Raw genomic sequence first — 20,137 nt, forward strand, 5'->3', positions numbered from 1 at the left:
TTGATGCCTGTGCCTCAACCCAACAGAAAGAACTCTAGGTTTAGTATCTGGGCCTGTGTCCACATCTGGAAAAGAAGGTCTCTAATGACCTTTCCCAGCTGGATTCCTTGAATGCTTTTCAAGCAAACAGAGACTCTTAGTCAGCTGTGGAATTCAATGACAAATCCCTACCACCCATTCTAGTTCTGGAATACCCTTGCCATGCACAATATACACAAAGGCCACATGTCATCAAGGCTATTCTGTTTTGCCTAGATAAACATTAAGGTTTTTAAAACATTTCTATAATAATTCTCAACCTTGGGAAACTATTTCCCAGTAAACTAGGTGTGCAGGCATTGACCTGCCCAGCTTCTGGTTCTGGACCTGCTCATGTGGGTCCTTGGAGACCTTGCTTCATTCCCAGAGGCTCTTGCCCTCACACTGTCTCTTCATGCTGTACAGCCACCTGAGAGGTGGGTATTCTTATTCTTATTCCACTGTATAACCAGAAAAAACTAAAGAGAAAAATGACTTTCAGAGACCATGGAATCTTTGGCTGGTAGAACTAAAACTTGAGTCCATGTAGGACTTTGGGCTCATCTTTTCTTTTTCTTTAAATGTGTGTGTGTGTGTGTGTGTGTGTGTGTGTGTGTGTGTGTGTGTTGTGTATGATGCATGGGAAAGGTTCTTGTGTGAGTTTGCTTTTAGTAAGTGCATCCTCAGGAATGTCATCCACCTCCTTTGAGACAGGGTCTCTCATTAGATGGAAGGTCACTCATTAGAATAGTCTGTGTGACCAGTGAGGCTCGGGGATCCACCTGTCTCTGCTTCTAAGAGCTGGGATTACAAAATGTGGTGGTTTGAATGATATGGCTTCCAGAGGCTCAGATATTTGAATGCTTAGTCAACAGGAAGTGGAACTATTTAAGACAAATTAGGAGATATACCACTGGGAGTGAGCATCGAGGTTTAAAACACCCACACCAGGCCCAGTGTCTCTCTCTGCCTGCTGCCTGGAGATCTAGATGTAAAGCGCTCAGCTAATTCTCCAGCACCATGCTTGCCTGCCTGCTGCCATGCTCCCCATCATGATGTCATGAACTAATCCTCTGCCTTCTTAGTCATTCTGTTGAATTACCTCTGACTTAAGACCCTCTCAATGAAGGACACTACAGTCACCACACTATTGAAAATCTGGTGGCAGAGCATGGTGCAGCACAGAAACTCAGGACTACTGTGAGGAGATACAGAGTTGGTCTGACAGAAAGATGGGTCCAGGGCTGGGGAGATAACTATAGGCAAGCCCCCAGCTAAATGTTTTCTTCTATAAGTTGCCTTGGTGGTAGTGTGTCTTCATGGCAATAGAACAGTAACTAAAGCACAGGTCCCCATCCTTCACCCAGGAGGTTTTAAGGGTTTGGGTTCTTGTGCTTATGATTGAGGTATCTCCCCAGATATCAGAAAGCTGTCTATGCTGCACCATGCTCTGCAACCAGGTTTTCAACAGTGTGGTGACTGTAGTGTTCTTCATTGAGAGGTTCTTAAGTCAGAAGTTAATGCAACAAAATGACTAAAAGAACAGTTTTACCCTTAGAAAGACCTAGGTTCATAGACTGAACCTTCCTTCTATGCAGAAAAACACCATGTCTTAGGTAACCCAGGATAGCCCTGATTGTCCTAGTGTTGTGACAGACCCTCTCCTGACACTATGGACCCTAAAGTGTGTACCAAAATGAAAAAGCAGGTCACCCCACTGGTTCCTTCCTATCAGTGGGCATTGAGTGTTTTGTGTGTCTTTGTTTTTACCTTTCTCACAATATACATAAATCTGGAACATTTATAAAAAATTCTTACTGTTCTGGAGGCTGACCAAGGCACTGGCTGCTATGGTATCTATTAAGAGCTGCTTTCTGCTTCTACAATAGTGTCTTGTCTGTCCTCCCATCCTGGAAGACTTGGTCAAAGGCAGCTGGTTGACTCTCTTTTGTCTTGTACATGTGGGTATGGATCCATAAAGAGTCCAGCTGTTAATGCCATCATACTGGGACCTCAGGTTCAGTATATGAATTTTAGGGGACACACACAAACCCCAGCAGCAAGGGAGGAGACCCCATTGGTTAACTATAGAAACTAGAGGTGCAGACACCTGCCATTCTGGCCACCTTTTGGAAGATGTACTTTGAAAGTGCGAGGTCACCGGGGTCCAATGGAGACATGGAATGTGTCGGCACTGACTCTGAGACAGCAAAACCCCTCCATTGTATGGAGAAGCCCAGCCAGAACAAGGGTGAAAGAGTATATAGAAAAAGTGGCTCAGGGTCTGGGGAGATCCTGCCAACAAGGGTCTCAATCTGGGCTCCTGCAGAGTCACTTTTTTAATGACCTCTGTGGCCTGAGTCACTGCTTCCCTTTGTAATTCCCTGATTTGAAATGGGGACACGAATGCCATGCTGACTACAGTCCCTGCTCATTAAGGTTTTGGTAGCAGGCTTGCCATTTCCTGATACCTGGTAGACAGCCATCAGCATTTCCCCCAGAACAACTAAAATGCTGTGTGTGTATCCACAACACACCTTAAGATAGAAAAATGCACAACTGTTACATTTCTGTTAAGTGCATCTGTAGTAAATCACACATCACTTTCTATTTTATATGAGAAAAATTACAATGGTAAGTAAGGAACAAGGAATGATGGGATGCATTTGGCCTGGATTGTCCCCTGGAACTCACCAGAATTGAGAGTCAGGCTAGTTTCTTCAGAAATAGCCTCCAGATTAGATAAATACCATGAGCTGAAGTATGCTGACATACTCTTTCCAGCAGGAGCCAAAGCCAAGTACATCACACCACTCACTGGATTTTAGTGGGCAATTCTAGCACTATACTCATTTGAAGACTGTAGAGAGAGCCAAGTTTCAATTGCATGTTCCTGGAGGAAGCTAGGATGTTATTACGAAGGTGACTAAATAAACCCAGAGCCTTAAAAAGCAATCGCTAGCTGTGCACTACTTCACGAGATCTGGCAGCTAAGCAGCTTGCAGCTCTTGTTACTGGGCACTTCGAAGAAGGTGAGACGCCCGTGCTTGCTAACAAGGGAGCAACTGTAATAATCCGAACAGGTAAAGAAAATCCTCAGACAGTGCAGCTTTTCTAAGTGCCTTTTGTTACACTCGAATTCATCTGAAAACCTACAGTAAGAGACGAGGTACAAAATGCGTGTTCATGTTCTGCTTGGACAGAATATGGCTCCTAGCAATTAATGCTTTCAGTCACATTAAGCATTAAATAATGCCTTGTGACATTACAGTATTGCCCATTACAAATCAATTTTGTAGTGTTTGTTCATAATAAGACTTGAAATGTTACCTAGAAACAAAATATGTTTTCCTTGAAACAGTCAGACCTTATTAGAAATCCAGGGTTTTACAAATCACCATGTTAACAGTTATGTCCCCTGGCGAAGGTTTTCTTTCTTTAAATAGTGTTAAACTCAGCCTCAGACACTCAAGTCTCTGAGTATTAGTCTTTGTATGTGCACTGGCTTGAAAGGAAAAACTTAATGCTCCAAATGCACTCAGTGTCCTTCTAGGTACAATCTAATATATCAACCAGGATTCCTTATGCAGGGAAAAATAATGAATACCTTGCAAAACTGTTACCCGACTATGTACTGGGTTACACAATGTTACTTTGTCATTTTGTTAAAGTTGGGGTTTCCAATCCTTTAAAAGGAAAAAAAGGCATCAATCATTGTTCATAATGATACATAGCACTTGGGGAGACTGAGGTGGGCAGATCACAAACTAAACTCAGGGTCATTCTAGGAAGAATAGTGAGACATGGTTTTAAAGAGAAGGGAGGAGAGAAGGCCCAGTTCCCAGTAGGCAGTACCATCCCTGGGCTATGTTCCCGGGTACTGTAAGAACTGGCCGGGCAAGCTGTAAGGAGCAAGCCTGTGGCTAGCACTCCTCCGTGACCTCTGCATCAGCTCCTACCTCCCAGTTCCTACTGTGAGTTCCTGTCTGACTTCCTCAGTGATAGGCTGTGACCCAAAAGTGTAAAATGAAATAAACACTTTCCTCTCCAAATTGCTTTTTGGTTATGGCGTTTTTATCACAGCGGTAGAAGCCCTAAGACAGAAGGGAAGGAAAGAGAGAGGGAAGAAACAAGAGAAAGAAGGGAGGGGGAGGTTAGGAAGTGAGACAACAGGAGTCTGTTTCCAGCTCAGAGGAGTTAAGACACTTCCATGCAATCATAAACCAAGAAGGAACAAAGATACAAAGAGACCACACAAGATTTGGAGACTTAGCTCAGTCCAACTCAATACTAAATCACTGAAGGTTTTAGCACCTAGATTTTAATCTGGGCTCTGACGATGCCTGGTGTGCAGACTTCAGGTCCTCAGATTGCCCTCAATGTGCTTCATGTTTTGGGCTTGGAGGGTTGGGTCTGGCTGTGCAAACTCTGTAACATCAAATGGTACAGTAAGTAGGGTACCCCTACTCCCCAAAGGCATACTCACCTCTCAACTCTAAGAGCCTGGGTACGTGACCTTATTTGGAAGACTCTCAAGACAACCCAAAGGGAAGACAGAAAGTCCTTTTGAAGACAAAGACAGTGATACAACAGAGCTATAAGATCCAGAACTTAGTCACTAAAGCTGGAAGAAATGGAGTCTGTCCAGGCAGGACATTCTGAAGGCACTCTGTATGTGCACATGTGCACGCATGAGCGAGCATGGAGGCCACAGGACAACCTTTGCCGCCATTCCTTAGGTGCTGTTCACCTTGTGCTTTGAGACAGGTTTTTTTATTTCCCTGGAACTCATCAAATAGGCTAGGCTGCCTGTAGACAAGATCTTCCTAACACTGAGGTGAAGAGCATATGCCAACCTGCATTAAAAATTAAAACAAACAAAAGAAAACTATGGGACTTGTGATGAACTCAGGAACAAGTACTATCAACCAAGCCAACTCCCTACTTGCCTGCTGACACTGGCCTCCAGAAACATGAAGGGTTTTAAAGTTTCTGTCCCAGCAAAACACCTCTGTGGTAGTAGTCTGGACTACAGGAAACAAATATAAGTTGTAATACAAACCAAGACATAAAACATAATGAATATGCTAGGGACCCAGGTGGGGCTCTTTTAAATTGTGGAGTCTGAAAGGCCTAAATGAGAAGGAACCATGCATGTGGGAAATGAGGGGTCCCATGCCCTGAATCTGAGAGGGCAGCAGGTACAAAGGACAGGACAGGGAAGGACCTTGGTGTTGTTATCTTCAGAACAGCCTCCATCTCCATGAAGTCAGCTGTGGCTACTTTCAAGTTAGGAAGGATTCCTGGAAGGGGTGGGAGGATGGTAGGCCCTCACCTGAGTCTCCAGCTGCTTTCCCCAGTCATTTGTAAGCAATTCTGCCCTAACTGGAAGTGTGGCTTAGTTAGGGATTTTAATTGCCTTAATGAAACACCTTGACTAAAGAGCAAGTTGGGGAGAAAAGGCTTATTTAGCTGAACCTTCCATATTGCTGTTCATTACTGAAGGAAGTCAGGACAAGAATTCAAACACAGCAAGATCCCTAGAGGCAGGGGCTAAAGCAGAAACCATGGAGGGGTGCTGCTTACTGGCTTGCTCCCTATGCCTTGCCCAGCCTATGTACTTACAGAACCCAGGAACACTAACCCAAGATAGGCACCCCCACAATGGGCTGCGCCTTCTTCCATTGACCACTAATGGAGAAAATGCCTTATAGCTAGATCTCATGGAGGCATTTCCTGAACTGAGGCTCCTTCCTCTCTGATAACTCCAGCTTGTAGCACGTTGACACACAAAACCAGGCAGTACAGTGTGTGGCCTTGAAGGGTTGGTCTCTGGATGTAGGATGCTGCAGTCAGTCCACACTGGATAAAGACTGCTGCATGGCTGCTTTGGGATGTTCAACCATGTTCTTGTGGGTACCCGCCACCCTGTACACAGCCCAGGAAGCCATCGTGAACTACACTGACTCTGTACTTCGGCTTCTCATTTGGAATTTATTTATATCTCATCCAGGGAGTTCATCTTAGCAACAAAGTCAGTGAGGGTGAAATATGAGGGTGGGAAAAGGTGGAGAAAAAAGAAGAGTAAAGAGGCAATTCTTAGAAGGGAAGCAGGGCCTGATCCTGTTAGGCAGGCCCCACAGACAATGCTAAGATCTGGATTTTCCAGTTAAATGTCAGGACATGTTCTACTGTGAAACTGGTGTTGGGTTCCCTAACTGCAGAGAGGGACACAAAGTCCAGAGGGGTGAAATCAGCAACCACTGATATATTCTGAACTTGCTAGTCATCACTGAGTCCATTCCGATCTAGGCCACAGACTCTTTTGATCGTTTAATTCCAGAGGAACAAAGAAACCACACTTTCTATGAAGTCAAACACCACAAGACACATGGGAAGATTCTCAAAGGTATCCTTTATTCCATTCACCTCTCGTTTTCAGGGTGGAATTCCACCTGTAATTGTTACTCCAGCTAGTTTGGTCAATGGCTTAGATGATCACCTTGCCCTGTTTCCTTGGCATATAAGCTGTGCTAGAAGCAGGCTCAAAGGCTCAGAACTCAACAGATAATAACTTCCCCCACACCTGGGTCCCTAGCATCACAGACAGGAAGGACTGTAGTTCTATTCACTATTTAAAAAAACAGACCCGCCTCATTAACATGTAAAAACATTTCTCAAGTATATTAACTGTTGACCATGGCCATACAGTTTTTCAAATACCTGGCATTTATCTTTTCCCTACACTTAAAATTCCTTTTTTGTTCACATTATCTTTTTTTTGGATTGCTTCTTAGTATTAAAAACAAAACAAAATAAAACAAAACCCCAAAGATGTGGGTTTATTGTGCACATTAGCAGGTCCATACAGGAAAATGCACAAACGTTTATATACCATTTACAATAACAGCTCCAAGTATAAAGAATCTGAAATACCATGCCTGCTCCTAGGTTAGCTGACCTAGGACAATACAACATTGACTCCGTCAGCCTTTACCTTCACCATTATTTAACAGTGGCGACTAAAAAAACCCAAAATTTAATAGTTCAAATACAAAGCGATTACTCTGTACAGTGTCCCACCCACCCACCTTGAGTTACAGAACCCTTTCATGATTTCTTCCCCATTAATTAATTAAGTGGGAAAGAGGAGTCTAGAAAATCATGCTGTAGCAATGTATCCCCTCAGAGAACTGCAATTTGCCAAGACTTTAATGTGCTTCAGGGGAAATCCTACTGGAATAAATAGTGATGGTTATTTTCCAGTAAATATGGAGTGAAAAATAATTTTTACCCCAATCTGAGGTATAATCTCACTGTTTAGGGACACAACTGCTAGACACTTGACAACTATAGCAATCACCCAGAACATCTGCAGAAAGCCCGTGACAGTTGGCCACATCAGAATGAGTGTCTTTCAAAGTTCATCATGATTTTTGGTAAGATCTTCCCCGTAATTGGTAGCTTGGCTTCCCACAAACATGTTCCAGTTGTCTAGAATCTCCTCCTTGGTTAGCATCTCATCCTGAGGGAAAACGAAAGAGCCATCAGGGGTCTGTGGGAGCTCTTGCATTCTGTCAGCATTCTGTCCACTTTATTTCACTCATCTGAGGGGTTTCAAACTCTACATCTAAATGTGCAGAAGTGTTCCTTTCTCATCTCCTGTGACTACAATCCAAAACACCAAACTGGAATGAAATCCAGCTGTCTGTAGAAGCTGTGCTGGAGTGCCTGAGGTAGATCCTGGGAACTCAGAAGATAAGACTATACAGGCAATGTGGGTGTTCTCAAAACAGGTCAGAAAGACCCCCACTTCCCTCTTATGGCCTCACTGTGTAACATGTAGGTCTGCAAAGCTCAGTGTTTGGGGCGATCAAAGCCAGATGAGGCACAAATTTTTTCTTAATCTTATTTATTTCCTCATTTAGATTCTAATAAATTACTACTACTACTACTAGGGACTGAACCAACAGCCAAGTGCTTGAGTCTTTATAAATATCTGATGACTAGATGACGGCAGAAACAAACTTACCTCAGGTCATACTGGGTAAATTTTTTACACCTATGATTTGACTGTATCAAAGATGTTTTAGTCCTAGAGGGTGTGCTCAGTAATTTTAGTCTATGGCCCATGAGAGACTATGCAGGAAAGATGGAGCCTTGCTCCCTACAGCTGTCATGGAACTGGTGTACTGTACAGGTCTCTACTAGAGAGTAACAGAAGAAAACAGATAATGGCCAAAAGGAGCTGACGGTGTCGCTACCAAGGCTGACAAACTCAATCTTGAACAATCTGCTTCCTGCTGATCAATGGCTCTGAACATGGAAGCTACCTTGTTTTTGTCTGACTCGTACACCAGATGCCGGGCCTCAGCCTGCGCATGGTCGTAGTCCTGAGGGAGGATCCAGTGGCGAATCTCATCCTTGTCCAGCTTCCCATCCTTGTTCAGATCTCGGAAATCATTGAACTGCTCCCGTTCAGACAAAACCCAGTCTGGCTCAGGGCCACTGTCCTCGTGGGAAAACATGTCCGCTAGAAAGCAAAGCTGTTCTCAGTTATCGAAGACAACCAGGAAGGGAAAAACCAAAAACACTTGACCCTTGCATTTTTGGAAGGGTGATAGCAGCCCATGGAGAGAGCTAAGTCGCACTGGTGCAGAGCTGAGGGATGGCCACTGACAGGAGGACCTGGTTAGAAGCCAGCAGATGAGACTTGGGTTCTTTTAGTTCAGTGTGTAAGCCCAAAGCTTGTGGAATGGAGATAATAATCAGTAAATTTCTCAAGACCAGAGGTCTACTTATGGGAGGGCCTCTATTCCACCTGGCACCATAAAGGCAAAAAAATAGTAACATTTTCCGCAGCCCTGACTCCTCAGGAAGTGTCTGATATACATTTTCATTTCAATTCCTTTACACAGTCTGAAGTAGTTCCTGCTATTCTCCCATTTTATAAACTAAAATGGGGTGAGGATGCATCCCACTGCTCCTCTGAACTGGAGGCTGCACGGAACCACAGGAGGCTTGCTGCCAACACCATCTTCCCTTCTGTCTTCATGACTATGGCTTGCCTCATCTCCCAAGGGCTTTCTCAGACAATTACATTTCATTCCTCTAACAATTACTACAAGATAGATCATTCTCTCAATTTTATAAAATGCTGGGGGAAAAGAGAGGGGGCCATTCACACACTATTTTGTGTTTGCTCTATTTTGAGAGAGTCTCACTATGTTGCTAGGCTGGCCTGGAACTCACTAATAGACCAGGCTACCTGGAACTGTCAGAGATTTGCTTGCTTCTGCCTGCCAAGTACCAGGATTAAAGGTGTACACCACCATGTCCGGCCTTCATTCACTCTTTAATTTCTGTTATTTTGTTTTGTTATTGCCTACTTAGACCCCACAGTAGTTTCTCTGAAGGAAATAGTTTCAAAACCTTAAGAAGATTCAATATAGAAGGAAAAACAAAACAAAAAACACCAATTAACCAACCAAAAAACAACAACAACAACAAAACAAAAAACAAAAAAACCTTCAAAGCTCTCTGTGATAAAATTTCAGCATAGAAAAGAAACCTTTGGTATTAAAGTTTCAATTGGGGGAAAAAAACTACAATAATGTTTCAAAGTAGAAAAAAGAAGTTTTTTTGTATAAAGTTTCAATGTAAAGGGGAAGTCAGTCATCATATTGAGCAGACACTTGAAAGATGGGAAAAAGAGAAGAAAAACCACAAGGGAGCCTGGCATGGAGACCCATCCCTTTAATCCTAGCACCAGAGGCAAAGGCAGACAGATTTAGGAATTTGACACCAATCTGGTCTCCAAAGGGACAACCAGGGCTGTTACTCAAAGAAATCACTGAACTGAACCGAACCAAACAAGCCAACAACAATCTCATGGCTGATATCTGCATATTGTGTGTGTGTGTGTTCCCATGTATACTCGTGTGGGTGTGTCAAACAAAGGTTTACATCATGTTTCTTCATCCATTACTGATATCATTTTATATTTTGAGACATGGTCTTTTTTGAATGCACCTAGAGTTCACTGACTAGTGAGACTGAGGACGGGACATCAAGCTCCAGAGTCCTACGGTCTCTGCCTCCCGAGTACTGGGATTACAGGTATGTTCCCCAACTCCAGGCTTCTTATGTGGGCACTGGAAATCTGAACTCAGGTCCTTATGCTTGTACAGCAAGCACTCTAGTAACTGAGCAAATGCCAGCCCTGCATACAGTCTTCTGAGAAATGACTTATCATATGAGCTGGTCTGAGCTTCATTCAACCCTCAGGAATGGATGCTGATCCTGTTACAGATGAGAAACTGGGCACAGAATTACAGGGCTCTTTGAGGGTCAATCCGTGGATGGGAAAGCTAGGGCTCTGAAGCCCAGAGCCTTTCCAGTGTGCCACACTAGCAACTCACTTAGCTTGCCTGAAGTGGGAACACCCTAAAATTCAGGTCCCTTGCCTGGCAAGTTCATGCATCAAGCCTTTTCACTATTAGCTGCTGAAAATTTGATTACCAAACATAATACCCTTCTCCCCTTTCGGCACAGTCCACAAAATGAAATGTTTCTTTTAGTCAAAGCCATTCAGAATTGTGTCCCTGCCACACACCATCTCAACTCGGAGTTCAGGAGGAGCGTCAAGAGCATGCACTGCCAACCAAAAGTGCCCATGGTTTGTTTTTTATCAGGGAGCCTTTCTGTCTAATTCAATCGCTGCTGTCATGGTGACAGGTTTGCAGATCTGAACACTCCCCTCCCTTCTGTGCCTCTCAAGAGGAAAGCTCCACCACTTACACTGAGGAGGCCACTGTTAGCATCCATATTGTACAGAGCTAGAGTCACCTTAATTACTGAGGCAAAGAGCTACCTGGCTATGACCTGCGACAGATAGGAAAGTGTTCAGCTCTAGAACCGTATGACTTTTCAAAACTAGCAGAAGCTGTGTTCATCATTACCAGAGGTGCTTGTCCTTACGCATGGAGGCACAAATCATACAACAACCCAGATAAGGGAGAAACTTGGGCTGAGTGTTACATTTACAGGTAAGTAACTGCATCTGTCACACACACACACACACACACACACACACACACACACACACACAGACACACACACACACACAAGTTCTCCATCTCATACCCAATCGGGGAATGATTTCCTCCCCTGCTTTAACTCGAGACAGGAAAAGGAGGGCTCTTACAAGGCCTGAGTTGGTGGAGATCATATGGAAATGTCCTTGCTGTGGGCTACAGATCTTTGTGCTTGGGTACTACCAGCTACTATGGATCTGAGTTTTAGTCAGGCAAATCTCCAAGGAAGTGTCAAATATAGTTCTTCCAGCCAAAAGACAGACTACCAGAGGATGAGCGGTTGTAATGAGGAGCAACTGTGCAGTGAAGAAGGTTCACCTCCTTTCCTATAGCTCTGGAACACAACTAATCTCATCAGTCAGTCTCAGTCACCCACTCTCAGGCTCCCAGCTAGCTGGTCTATGTCTAATTTGAATCTTCTCCTGTGATATCCTTGGCCCAGGGGGTAGCACTATTAGAAGGTGTGGCCTTGCTGGAGTAGGTGTGTCATTGTGGGCCTGGGCTTTAAGATCCTCATCCTAGCTATTTGGAAGCTGGTCTTCTGTTTGCCTTCGAAACAAGCTGTAGAACTCTCAGCTCTTCCTACACCATGCCTGCCTGGATGCTACCATGTTCCTGCCTTGATGATAATGGACTGAACCTTTTAACCTGTAGGCCAACTCCAACTAAATGTTGACCTTAAAAGAGTTGCCTTGATCACAGCAATAAAACCCTGACTGAGACATCCTGCCATGTACTTTGGCCTCACTGTATGTCTGCAGACTCTCCAATTCCACTTAAAGAAAGTGTGACAAAAAGCAACCCTAGGCCCTGTGGGGAGGGCTGCTCACTGGCCTCCTTTGGCTTTTTCTCCCCCACCCCCAGGGAAGTTTAGTTACTCACTTGGCACCAGTTGGACCTATGCAACAAATAGGGCTGGAGGGTCCTCTCTGTTGGGAGCTCCCAGCAGTGAGGCCATCAGATCACGGGTGGGAGTGGGTGGAGAAGAATGTTGCCCAGTGTGCACAGCTCAGTCACTGCAGCCCGCACTCACCGATGTACTCATCCTGGTCCACAAAACCATCCCCGTTCTTGTCGATGTCCTCCAGGGTTTCCTAGGAAGCAATGAGGAAATGACACAAGATGGCCATATGCTTTAAGGCTCCTACTGCCCTCTTTGTCTGGCCTTTGTAAGCTTGGTAACTTGTCCTAGTAGCTCCTGGGCAGCCCATTTACATTACGAAACAGATGACGGTTGGTATCCCCCATATCCTCTCTCCACAATTTCAAAAACAGAACCCTCTCCTCAAAAAAAAAAAAAAAAAAAAAAAAAAAGTCTGTAAACTCAGAGTACTCTGATGCCCTTAAGAAGCCCTGCCACACCAACTGATACCCACCACCAGATATCACTCTAGGAGTCAGAGTCCAGCATGAGAAGCCCCAGATTAGAGGGACTGTAAAAATAGATTCCATAGTGAAGGGCTAGGACCCTCAGTGGTGTCAGAGGCATAGAAAACTATAGAGATTTAAAACAGTAAAGGTATAACTGACTTGTAATAATTAGTTATATTTGACTTTTAGTTATCATGCTATGTATTGTCCTGTCCACCCCCCACCCCACATCAGTAACTGAGTTTACTGTCCATGGGCCCAGCAAGTCAAGAACTTCCTGAATCAAGAAACTAGTCTGAGTCCAGAGCACTAATCTTGCTTGAAGGCAAACAATTTCCCTGTGGCAGCTCCACCCCCATACTTCATGAGTTATCGCTAAATGGATGTTGAGTGAATAAGAGAAATAATTCTTGGACCACTGCCCAGTCCTTGGGGTCATGGACGTGTCATGAGGCAAAGTGTGCGGGTAGAGTCTATACTGTCATCGACTGGGGATTTAAGGTACTCCGAGCTGTTTATGAAAAAAATCATTCATTAACAGCTTCCCAGCAGTTGGAACTGACTCTGTCTAGGAAATAGGTGATGGCATTTATTTAAATATCATGAACAATGAAGACACATGGGGCTCAATGGGACACTATGGAAAGCATTGATACCCAGAGCCCTTAAAGCATTGACCCTTTATAAGCCTGTCACCTGGGCCATCTGCTCCCAAGAGAATACAGCTGAAGTAGCAGGTTTTCCAGCTGCAATCTCACCGTATGTTTCCAATTCCTTCTAAGCTGAAAACAGAAAGGAAGGAAGGAAAGAAGGAAGAAAAGGACAGACAGACAGAGACTGCAGCAGCAGCAGCAGCAGCAGCAACAACAACAACAACAGGGCAGAGTCCTGCTAGCTGCTCACTAACCCATTGGTTCTTTCTGAGTGTGTATCTAAAAGGTGTCTCTCAGCCTCTGCATAACTAAGATGGGCCAGAACATAAGCAGGTACACATATCCTTTTTTCTGGGCTGAATAGTGAAGGCAGATTATCACACCTCTTCACTCTACCTCTGTCCTTTATCTGCCACCTGACACTGTAAGATGGCAGAGCAGAGGGTAGGGGTCACCTCCCAGTGTTTAGAGAGCTGCCCAGGGGAGAGGCCTGGGACCATCTTTAATGGACACTGTGCAAGTAAGGAACAAGCTTGCTTTGTGTTAAGCAGTTTCCGCTGGTGTTTGTTACAACAGCTATCTTGTCCTGACTACTTCCTGGACAGAGATTTGACATATTCAACTTCAGTCCTTCCCCAATTCCCAACAGGCTGAGTCTCTTTTTAGAAAAAGGGACAAGGTGTGGGGACAGTTTTCTCCCTGGTCTATTCTCAGTCTTTCACTGTTCTTACCAGAACTACAATCTCCTTCATATGTTCAAACTCCTCTGGGTGCAGAAAGGCAGTGAACTCCTCCCGAGTAGCTGTCAGGTCACCGTCAAGGTCTGAAGCTTTAAACCTCCTCTCATCTCGGGGTAGCATCTTTTTAAAGGTGTGATGATCGGAGCTATCCTGGAATTCAGCGGGGTTTCCTGCAGGTCACACACAGCCTTTGTTAAGGTGGGGGAGGGTCTGTTCCAGATCAATTACTCTTCACACACACAGACAATCTTGACTCATCCACTGACTTCTTTAAAACATTTCTATTCAAAATGACCCCACATCCTCTCTCGCTCCAGGTCCCATTACCGACTTTCATGCCCAAGAAGGCTTTACAGCAAGCGCCAAAGAGCACAGGCTTTAGATCACACTAATGCAATATTTACGGACTTCTACATACATCCATCCCTTTCTGATCTAGGGTATACGAGGATTCCCTGTGTTTTAGAGTATCGAAATGCTTCTGCTAGCTTTCAAGAGAGCAGAATTTTTGATTACCTTCCTTTTTCCCTAAGCCTGTCTCCCTGCTGCCCACCAGGCACCTGGAGGGTCTGCAGCAGACTCTTCCCTCCTTCCTCTAACCTACTAACGCAAGCCCCACCCACCATGCATGCATTTCTGTGCCTCTGCCCCTTGAACACTGCCACCCTTCCCACAGTCTCTCAGTCTCTCCAAACTGCAATCCATTCTTCAAGGTCCAGTTTCCATCCCCCTCCCTATGGAAGGCCTTCTTCACAGAACTCTGTTTCCTGATGATGCTTTGGGCATACTTCATCCTTACCACCCAACTTCAGCAGTAATTAGAAACTGTCAGAAGCATTTTTTTTTTTCTTTCTCTTCCCTGTGTGTACTTCAGAGAGCTAAGTTCAAGCAGGGCCACGACCTAAGACACCTTCCCCTGTGTCAGTCAAAGGAAACGACTTGGTACATTCTTAGTAGGTGGAGAAGGATGTTAGAAAACAGCTTTTACTTGGAAGGTTGTGACATCTGAGTAAAGGAGGTAGCCATGGTGAGTCTCCTGTGACCTTGTTCCCCACTGGGCAATCTCCTCTGTGGCGTCTTACCCAAGTAGTAGCCATAGGTAGCCTGCTTGTATTCTTCCCAGGAGATCTTTTCGTCTTTGTCCCTATCATAATCCTTCCAGACTTTAGCCACATTGTCATAGATGTATCTTTTCTGTACCCGTTTGATCCAAACTTTCAGCTCCTCAGTAGTAACAAGGCCGTCTCCATCACTGTCAATTCGATCAACAATTTTCCTGTAGTTAAAAAAAAAAAAAAAAAAAAAAAGTAATAAAATGAAACAATAAATCCTTCAAGGCCACAAACGAGACTTGTATGGTCTTGGCCTGGCAACATGTCAAGCAATTTGCAGTCTTAAATATTATAAAGTTCTAAGATAGATTCAGCCAATCTTCCTTCCAAAGATGATATGCCTTCTCCTCCCGGAAACCATGGCCAGTGGCCGACATCACTAATGGACCATGCCGCTAGATCCTGAAACTGAGATGTGAACTCAGAAGTCTTCTCAGCTCAGGACTTTGGAGATTGTCATAACCACCTGATGAGAACTGACCCAGAAGATCTATTAGGTATAACGTATTGAGCACATACTCTTTGGTTTTGGGTACAACTCAACAACAGGAAATTCTATGTTAATCAAAAGATAAGAGAGCTGTTTGTTTTTAAATCCTACTATCTTGTACTGAAGGATTTAAAACATAAGCAGGAGACCAATCCTGTTGGACAAAGCAACCTCCACCAGAAACTGGCCCTCAGGCAGTTGAGGAAACTTAGCAACTCTGCCCACTGTGCCTGCCCTCTTGGGTTTCCAACTCTACCTTGACCTAGGTTCCAGGAATTTCACACTAGACTCTACTGAAACATCCTACACACTAGTTCAGGGTAAAATTCAGGCTGCAAACTTACTATCTATCCATTTCTTGGTTGAACAGCTCCAAGTTAGGGGGGTCATCTCTGTGAGACACTTCTACATACCCACAAGCTATTGCTAACATAATGTTTAAGAGAAGTTCCACACACCTGGGATGAAGTCATACGGGCCAATGAGGACTCAGTGTCTTTCTTTGGGGCTAGAATTCTATCAACCCCGGTGATAAATTTTGTCAGTAGTAGTTCTGATTTATAGTTAACACTTATTAAAGATGGGAATTGAATTCCTTAGTTCTTTATAAATACAGTTTGACCTGTAACTCTTAACTTTTAGTGGGAAAGGTAAAGAATGGGGGGTCGGGGAGACGACCAGTCAACATCTCCTACCTGAACCCAACGAGCCCAGCTCCTTTCTCTGAAAGTTGTGGACATTATTGACAACGTTAAAATGTCCCTTCAAGCACAATTTTAACAGATCTGGGACTGAAAGACTAAATCTCATGCATCTTCAGGCTTCTCTGGGGACAAACTCAGCTCGACACAGCAGAATTCATTCAACATTGTACAGGCAGGTGCTGCTCCAAACCGGAGGACACATGGGCAACACTGCCCATTGATTACCCAACACCAACGAGAAGCAGATACTCAGGCTAACAAAGGCTCAATGACGTGAAATCACGGAACAATCTTTTGAAAAAAAGAACAGCAATTGAATTTACACCTATGAACATCCAGGGCCTAGCTCCACCCAGTACAAAGCAGGGGCTCTAAAACCATTTACTGGAATTATAGGACTGGTCTTGACCTCTCAAAGAGTCACTAGAGTAAGATCCTGAGGAAGGAAATGCGATGTAGACAGACTCTGGATGCCTTAGTCAGGACACCTAGATCTTCCTGCTGCTCTGGTTATCCTTGTGACCTCATGCAAGTGAGTCTCTGAGCCTGTTTCCCCACTGTGAGCAGAAAAGCCCAGGTGACAAGACCTGTGAGGACTGAATAGGGGGAGGTGCCTTTCCTCACATAAGGGTGGAAGTTAAGTTCCAACTCTCAGCAAGTAAAAGAAATGAAGAAAGTCTCCAGGAGGGGCATAGAGCAAATGGCGTTCCCCTGCCAGCTGATACCAAGGAGACAAGAAAAAACAGACACTCAGTGGACAGGTGAAACCACTCCTAACTTTACATTTTTCTAAGATTATATGAGGTCACTGAGAATGTAACCCTTCAGTGTTTTCAGAAGTCTTAACAATGACATGATTTTTCAATAGACGGTCAAGTGATAGACACGGAGTTGCCAGGATCTAGCCATGTTACTCCCTCGGCAGCCCAGACTTGAAGGGGACTGTTGAAAAAGAAGACAGAGAGGCAACTTTGCCCTTAGCTCCAGGCTAGATCTGTCATTTCCAAAAGTCCCAGCCCAATCCTGACCCAGGTGACCTTAGACGGGAAGAGGCTCCGGCCAGGGACCCAGATGTTATCTTTGGTTCCTTCCTCATCACCGAGTCAAGGACAAGTGCTATCATAGTCTGCATCTTTCTCGTCCTTAGCACCAACCCCCACCTACCCACTGCCCAGGACTCCATATCTGCCACCGTTACACTCTGCACTCTACTGCCAGGCTGGCTTTCCCAACAAGGTATGGGGATCAGGACACCCTGTCCACCACACACACAGAGGCTGACTGATAACATCTCTACCTCCTTGAGGCCCTTCCCTCTGATCCTTACTTTCCCTCCTCTTCTGTCTCCCATTTCTTCTTCTCTGCCTCTGGAGGAGCCCAACACCTCTCCTGCCCCACAAAAGAGTTAAAACTGTGGTAAACAAGCAGGCCCCTCACTTCAGAAACACCTTTCTGTTATCAAATACCCAGCAACCTTTGAACCATCCCATAAGCTCCAATAAAGTACCACCTACAAAACCAGGCAGTTCCCTCCAACCTGAAGCCCCAGGGGCTCCTGCTAAACACATAGATGATGTCACCATCATAGCACTCCTCAAAGAGTTTGCCTGTCTTCCTCCACATCGGATGGCCAGCTCCCCGAGACCTAGAACATGAGGATTCATCTTTGTACCTGCCAGATGTCAAACATGGTCCGAACACAGTAGCCACTGCAATGCTTGCTACATGAATAAATGAACACAGTCAAGGTTTTCGTACAAGGATTAGACCCAGATAACGCCTTCTATCTGGCACTTATGCTAATTACCCTGATGTAGGAATTAAAAGAAGCCAGAGGACCCAAACTTAAGTGTTTCCAGCGACTCCCTTCCCCTCCTCCTTTCCAAGACAACGCAGAATGGCTGCAATCAGGGCCCCAGAATAAATCAGTTTCCAGGCCTCAAAGCAGTACAATGGTGTGAATTTATCAATGGCCCCTATTGTTAAAGTCCCAGAAAAGAAGAGAAAGTACTTCCCTGACAAATAAAAGACACAGTTTAGAGGTGACTTTGAAGTCCAAAGGTCTTTTTATCACAACAGGCAGATGTTCACCTACACAATAGGTATCATTTATCCCGTCCTACTGAAGGCTCTGGCCTTTCAGCTGCACAGAGATGGCTGTGTTCTTTTCAACTGTAGCAGAACACGAAGATCCTCCTCCCCCAGGAACAGGTTCTGGTGGCCTAAAGGAAGGATTGCTGTGTTCCTCCCCAGCCCTGCCTTCACCTGGTCCTCACTAGCTACTAGTCCCTCTGGAAGGTTTTTGGATAACTGTACAATGGCCAAGCGTCTCCCGGGCATCAGGGTAAAGGTTACTACTGAGACGTTGCCCAGGTTTGTTTCCTATTTCCAAGCTAAACTCACAAGGCACGACCATAGCCATTTTGCCCCCAACAATCAGTTGCCAAAAAGCTGAGTGCCTCACCCATAATGTTGGAAGCTGAGCCCAAAGAACCAGTCTCCATCTCTGCACCTCTCCCCGCACCCCCATTAGCCCCTTTAAAAACCTGATTTCTATGTCTCTACATAAGATTTCTGGGATGATTGGTCAGATGACAAGAACATCCACCCCGACTAGAGATAGGCCAAGAACAAGCCTCTCTTACACATCTGTTTGATCTTGAGATGTTTTTAATCAAGTTTCAAGTCCCTCTCCCTCTCTCTCCCTCTCCCCCTCCCCCTCTCCCTCTGTCCTGTGAGAAAAAAACCCGGGTACTAAAAGGCCACAGCCAACAAACTCTGGCTCACTCCAATCTCTTCTGATGAAACCTAGATGAGGGGGCGGGCCCTCTCTCTCTCTCTCTGCTGCCACGTTCTCGCTTCCCCGTGGGACGCTATCCCGGGCGGGCGTGGTGGCGACCTCCAAGCGGGGTCTGAGCGCTCGCTGGCAACTTTGTGCCTCCGAGCCTAGCTCAGCCCTGTGACCAACTGGCGCGATTTCGCTTTCGCTTTGGGCTCGTGGTCCCGCGTGGCTCCCTATAAGGTAGCCGTGGTCCCCTGCGTGGTCCCCCGCGCGGCCCGGGCCGCGGCCTCACCCCAGCCTCTCCTTGCTCTCGTCCGGGCTTAGCTGATCGAAGGTCTTGGAGTCCTCCTTGCCCAGGAAGGCCTCATGATCGTACTGGAAGCTCTGGTTGTCCTCGGGAGGCCGCTCGCCCAGCTCCGAGTCCGGCCGAACCACGCGCTCCTTGCGCACCGTGGGCTTGGCCCGCAGCGCCAGCACCAGCGCCAGCAGCAGCCCCAGAGCGAGTCCCAGGCGGCCACCGCGCGCCATGGTCACAAGCAAAAGGAGGCTGCGGGGCAGTGGGGGCTCAAAGCGCCACAGCCGCTGTCCCCTCCCCAGCGAGGGGCGCGCCCGGCTGGCTCGGGGAGGCTCGGGCCGCCCCACTCACGCGCCCATTGGCCACGGCGCCGCCGGGGGAGGCCGGGGCCTCGGAGCCACGTCGCCAGCCAGGGTGGTGGGCGCCGGGCTCGAGTTTCGCCTCGGCCCCTCCCCGCGATCTCGTTGCGAGGGGCGGGCTCAGATGATGGGGGCTGCGGACTGGAGGGCCCTCTGCAAGACCGGAAAGAAGTACTTTGTGAAAATGCAACAGATGTTTTGGGTGATAGCTCTTCTTCGCGTTTAGAAAAGCAGCGCTCCCACTCAGCTTCCTGCTGAAAGTCCAAATCTCAGCCCAAGGCTAGCCCGGAGATGAGCATTTAAGCTTGATTAACACAATTTGCAGTGTGGTTGGGAGCACTTGAGTCTGGAAGAAGGCCAGGATGGGCGTGGCCCCCTAGGTTAGGGAGGAGGCAATCTCCACATCCATGAGATAACACCAGAAGACTGGGAGGAGACCTGTAAGGAGAAGTTCTTTCTAGCTCCTATGGGAGAGAGGCAGAAAGGCTTCCCAAAAGAAACAGAAACCAAATTATAA

At 45.9% G+C, this 20,137-nt stretch overlaps 1 protein-coding gene across 1 annotated transcript; it reads right to left on the reverse strand.

Annotated features, from left to right (window-relative positions):
• Nucleotides 1-6,414: 6,414 nt before the first annotated feature.
• Nucleotides 6,415-19,716, reverse strand: Rcn1 (reticulocalbin 1). Its single transcript, XM_034494970.2, has 6 exons — nucleotides 19,259-19,716; nucleotides 14,961-15,154; nucleotides 13,870-14,048; nucleotides 12,148-12,208; nucleotides 8,352-8,551; nucleotides 6,415-7,543 (listed from the first exon to the last, which is right to left on the reverse strand). The coding sequence occupies exons 1-6, from the start codon at nucleotides 19,492-19,494 to the stop codon at nucleotides 7,436-7,438; spliced, it is 978 nt and encodes a 325-aa protein (XP_034350861.1). The 5' UTR covers nucleotides 19,495-19,716; the 3' UTR covers nucleotides 6,415-7,435.
• Nucleotides 19,717-20,137: the final 421 nt, after the last annotated feature.

This window comes from Arvicanthis niloticus, chromosome 2 (assembly GCF_011762505.2).
Source record: "Arvicanthis niloticus isolate mArvNil1 chromosome 2, mArvNil1.pat.X, whole genome shotgun sequence".
Taxonomy (NCBI): Eukaryota; Metazoa; Chordata; class Mammalia; order Rodentia; family Muridae; genus Arvicanthis; species Arvicanthis niloticus.

Excerpts from the sequence above, each read along its gene's own strand:
- Rcn1 (XM_034494970.2), bottom strand. The coding sequence starts at position 19,494 with ATGGCGCGCGGTGGCCGCCTGGGACTCGCTCTGGGGCTGCTGCTGGCG. Across the intron at positions 12,209-13,869 it reads TGAAGGAGATTGTAGTTCTG|GAAACCCTGGAGGACATCGA; the intron begins GTAAGAACAGTG and ends ATTGCTTCCTAG. Across the intron at positions 8,552-12,147 it reads GGACCAGGATGAGTACATCG|CGGACATGTTTTCCCACGAG; the intron begins GTGAGTGCGGGC and ends TTTGCTTTCTAG.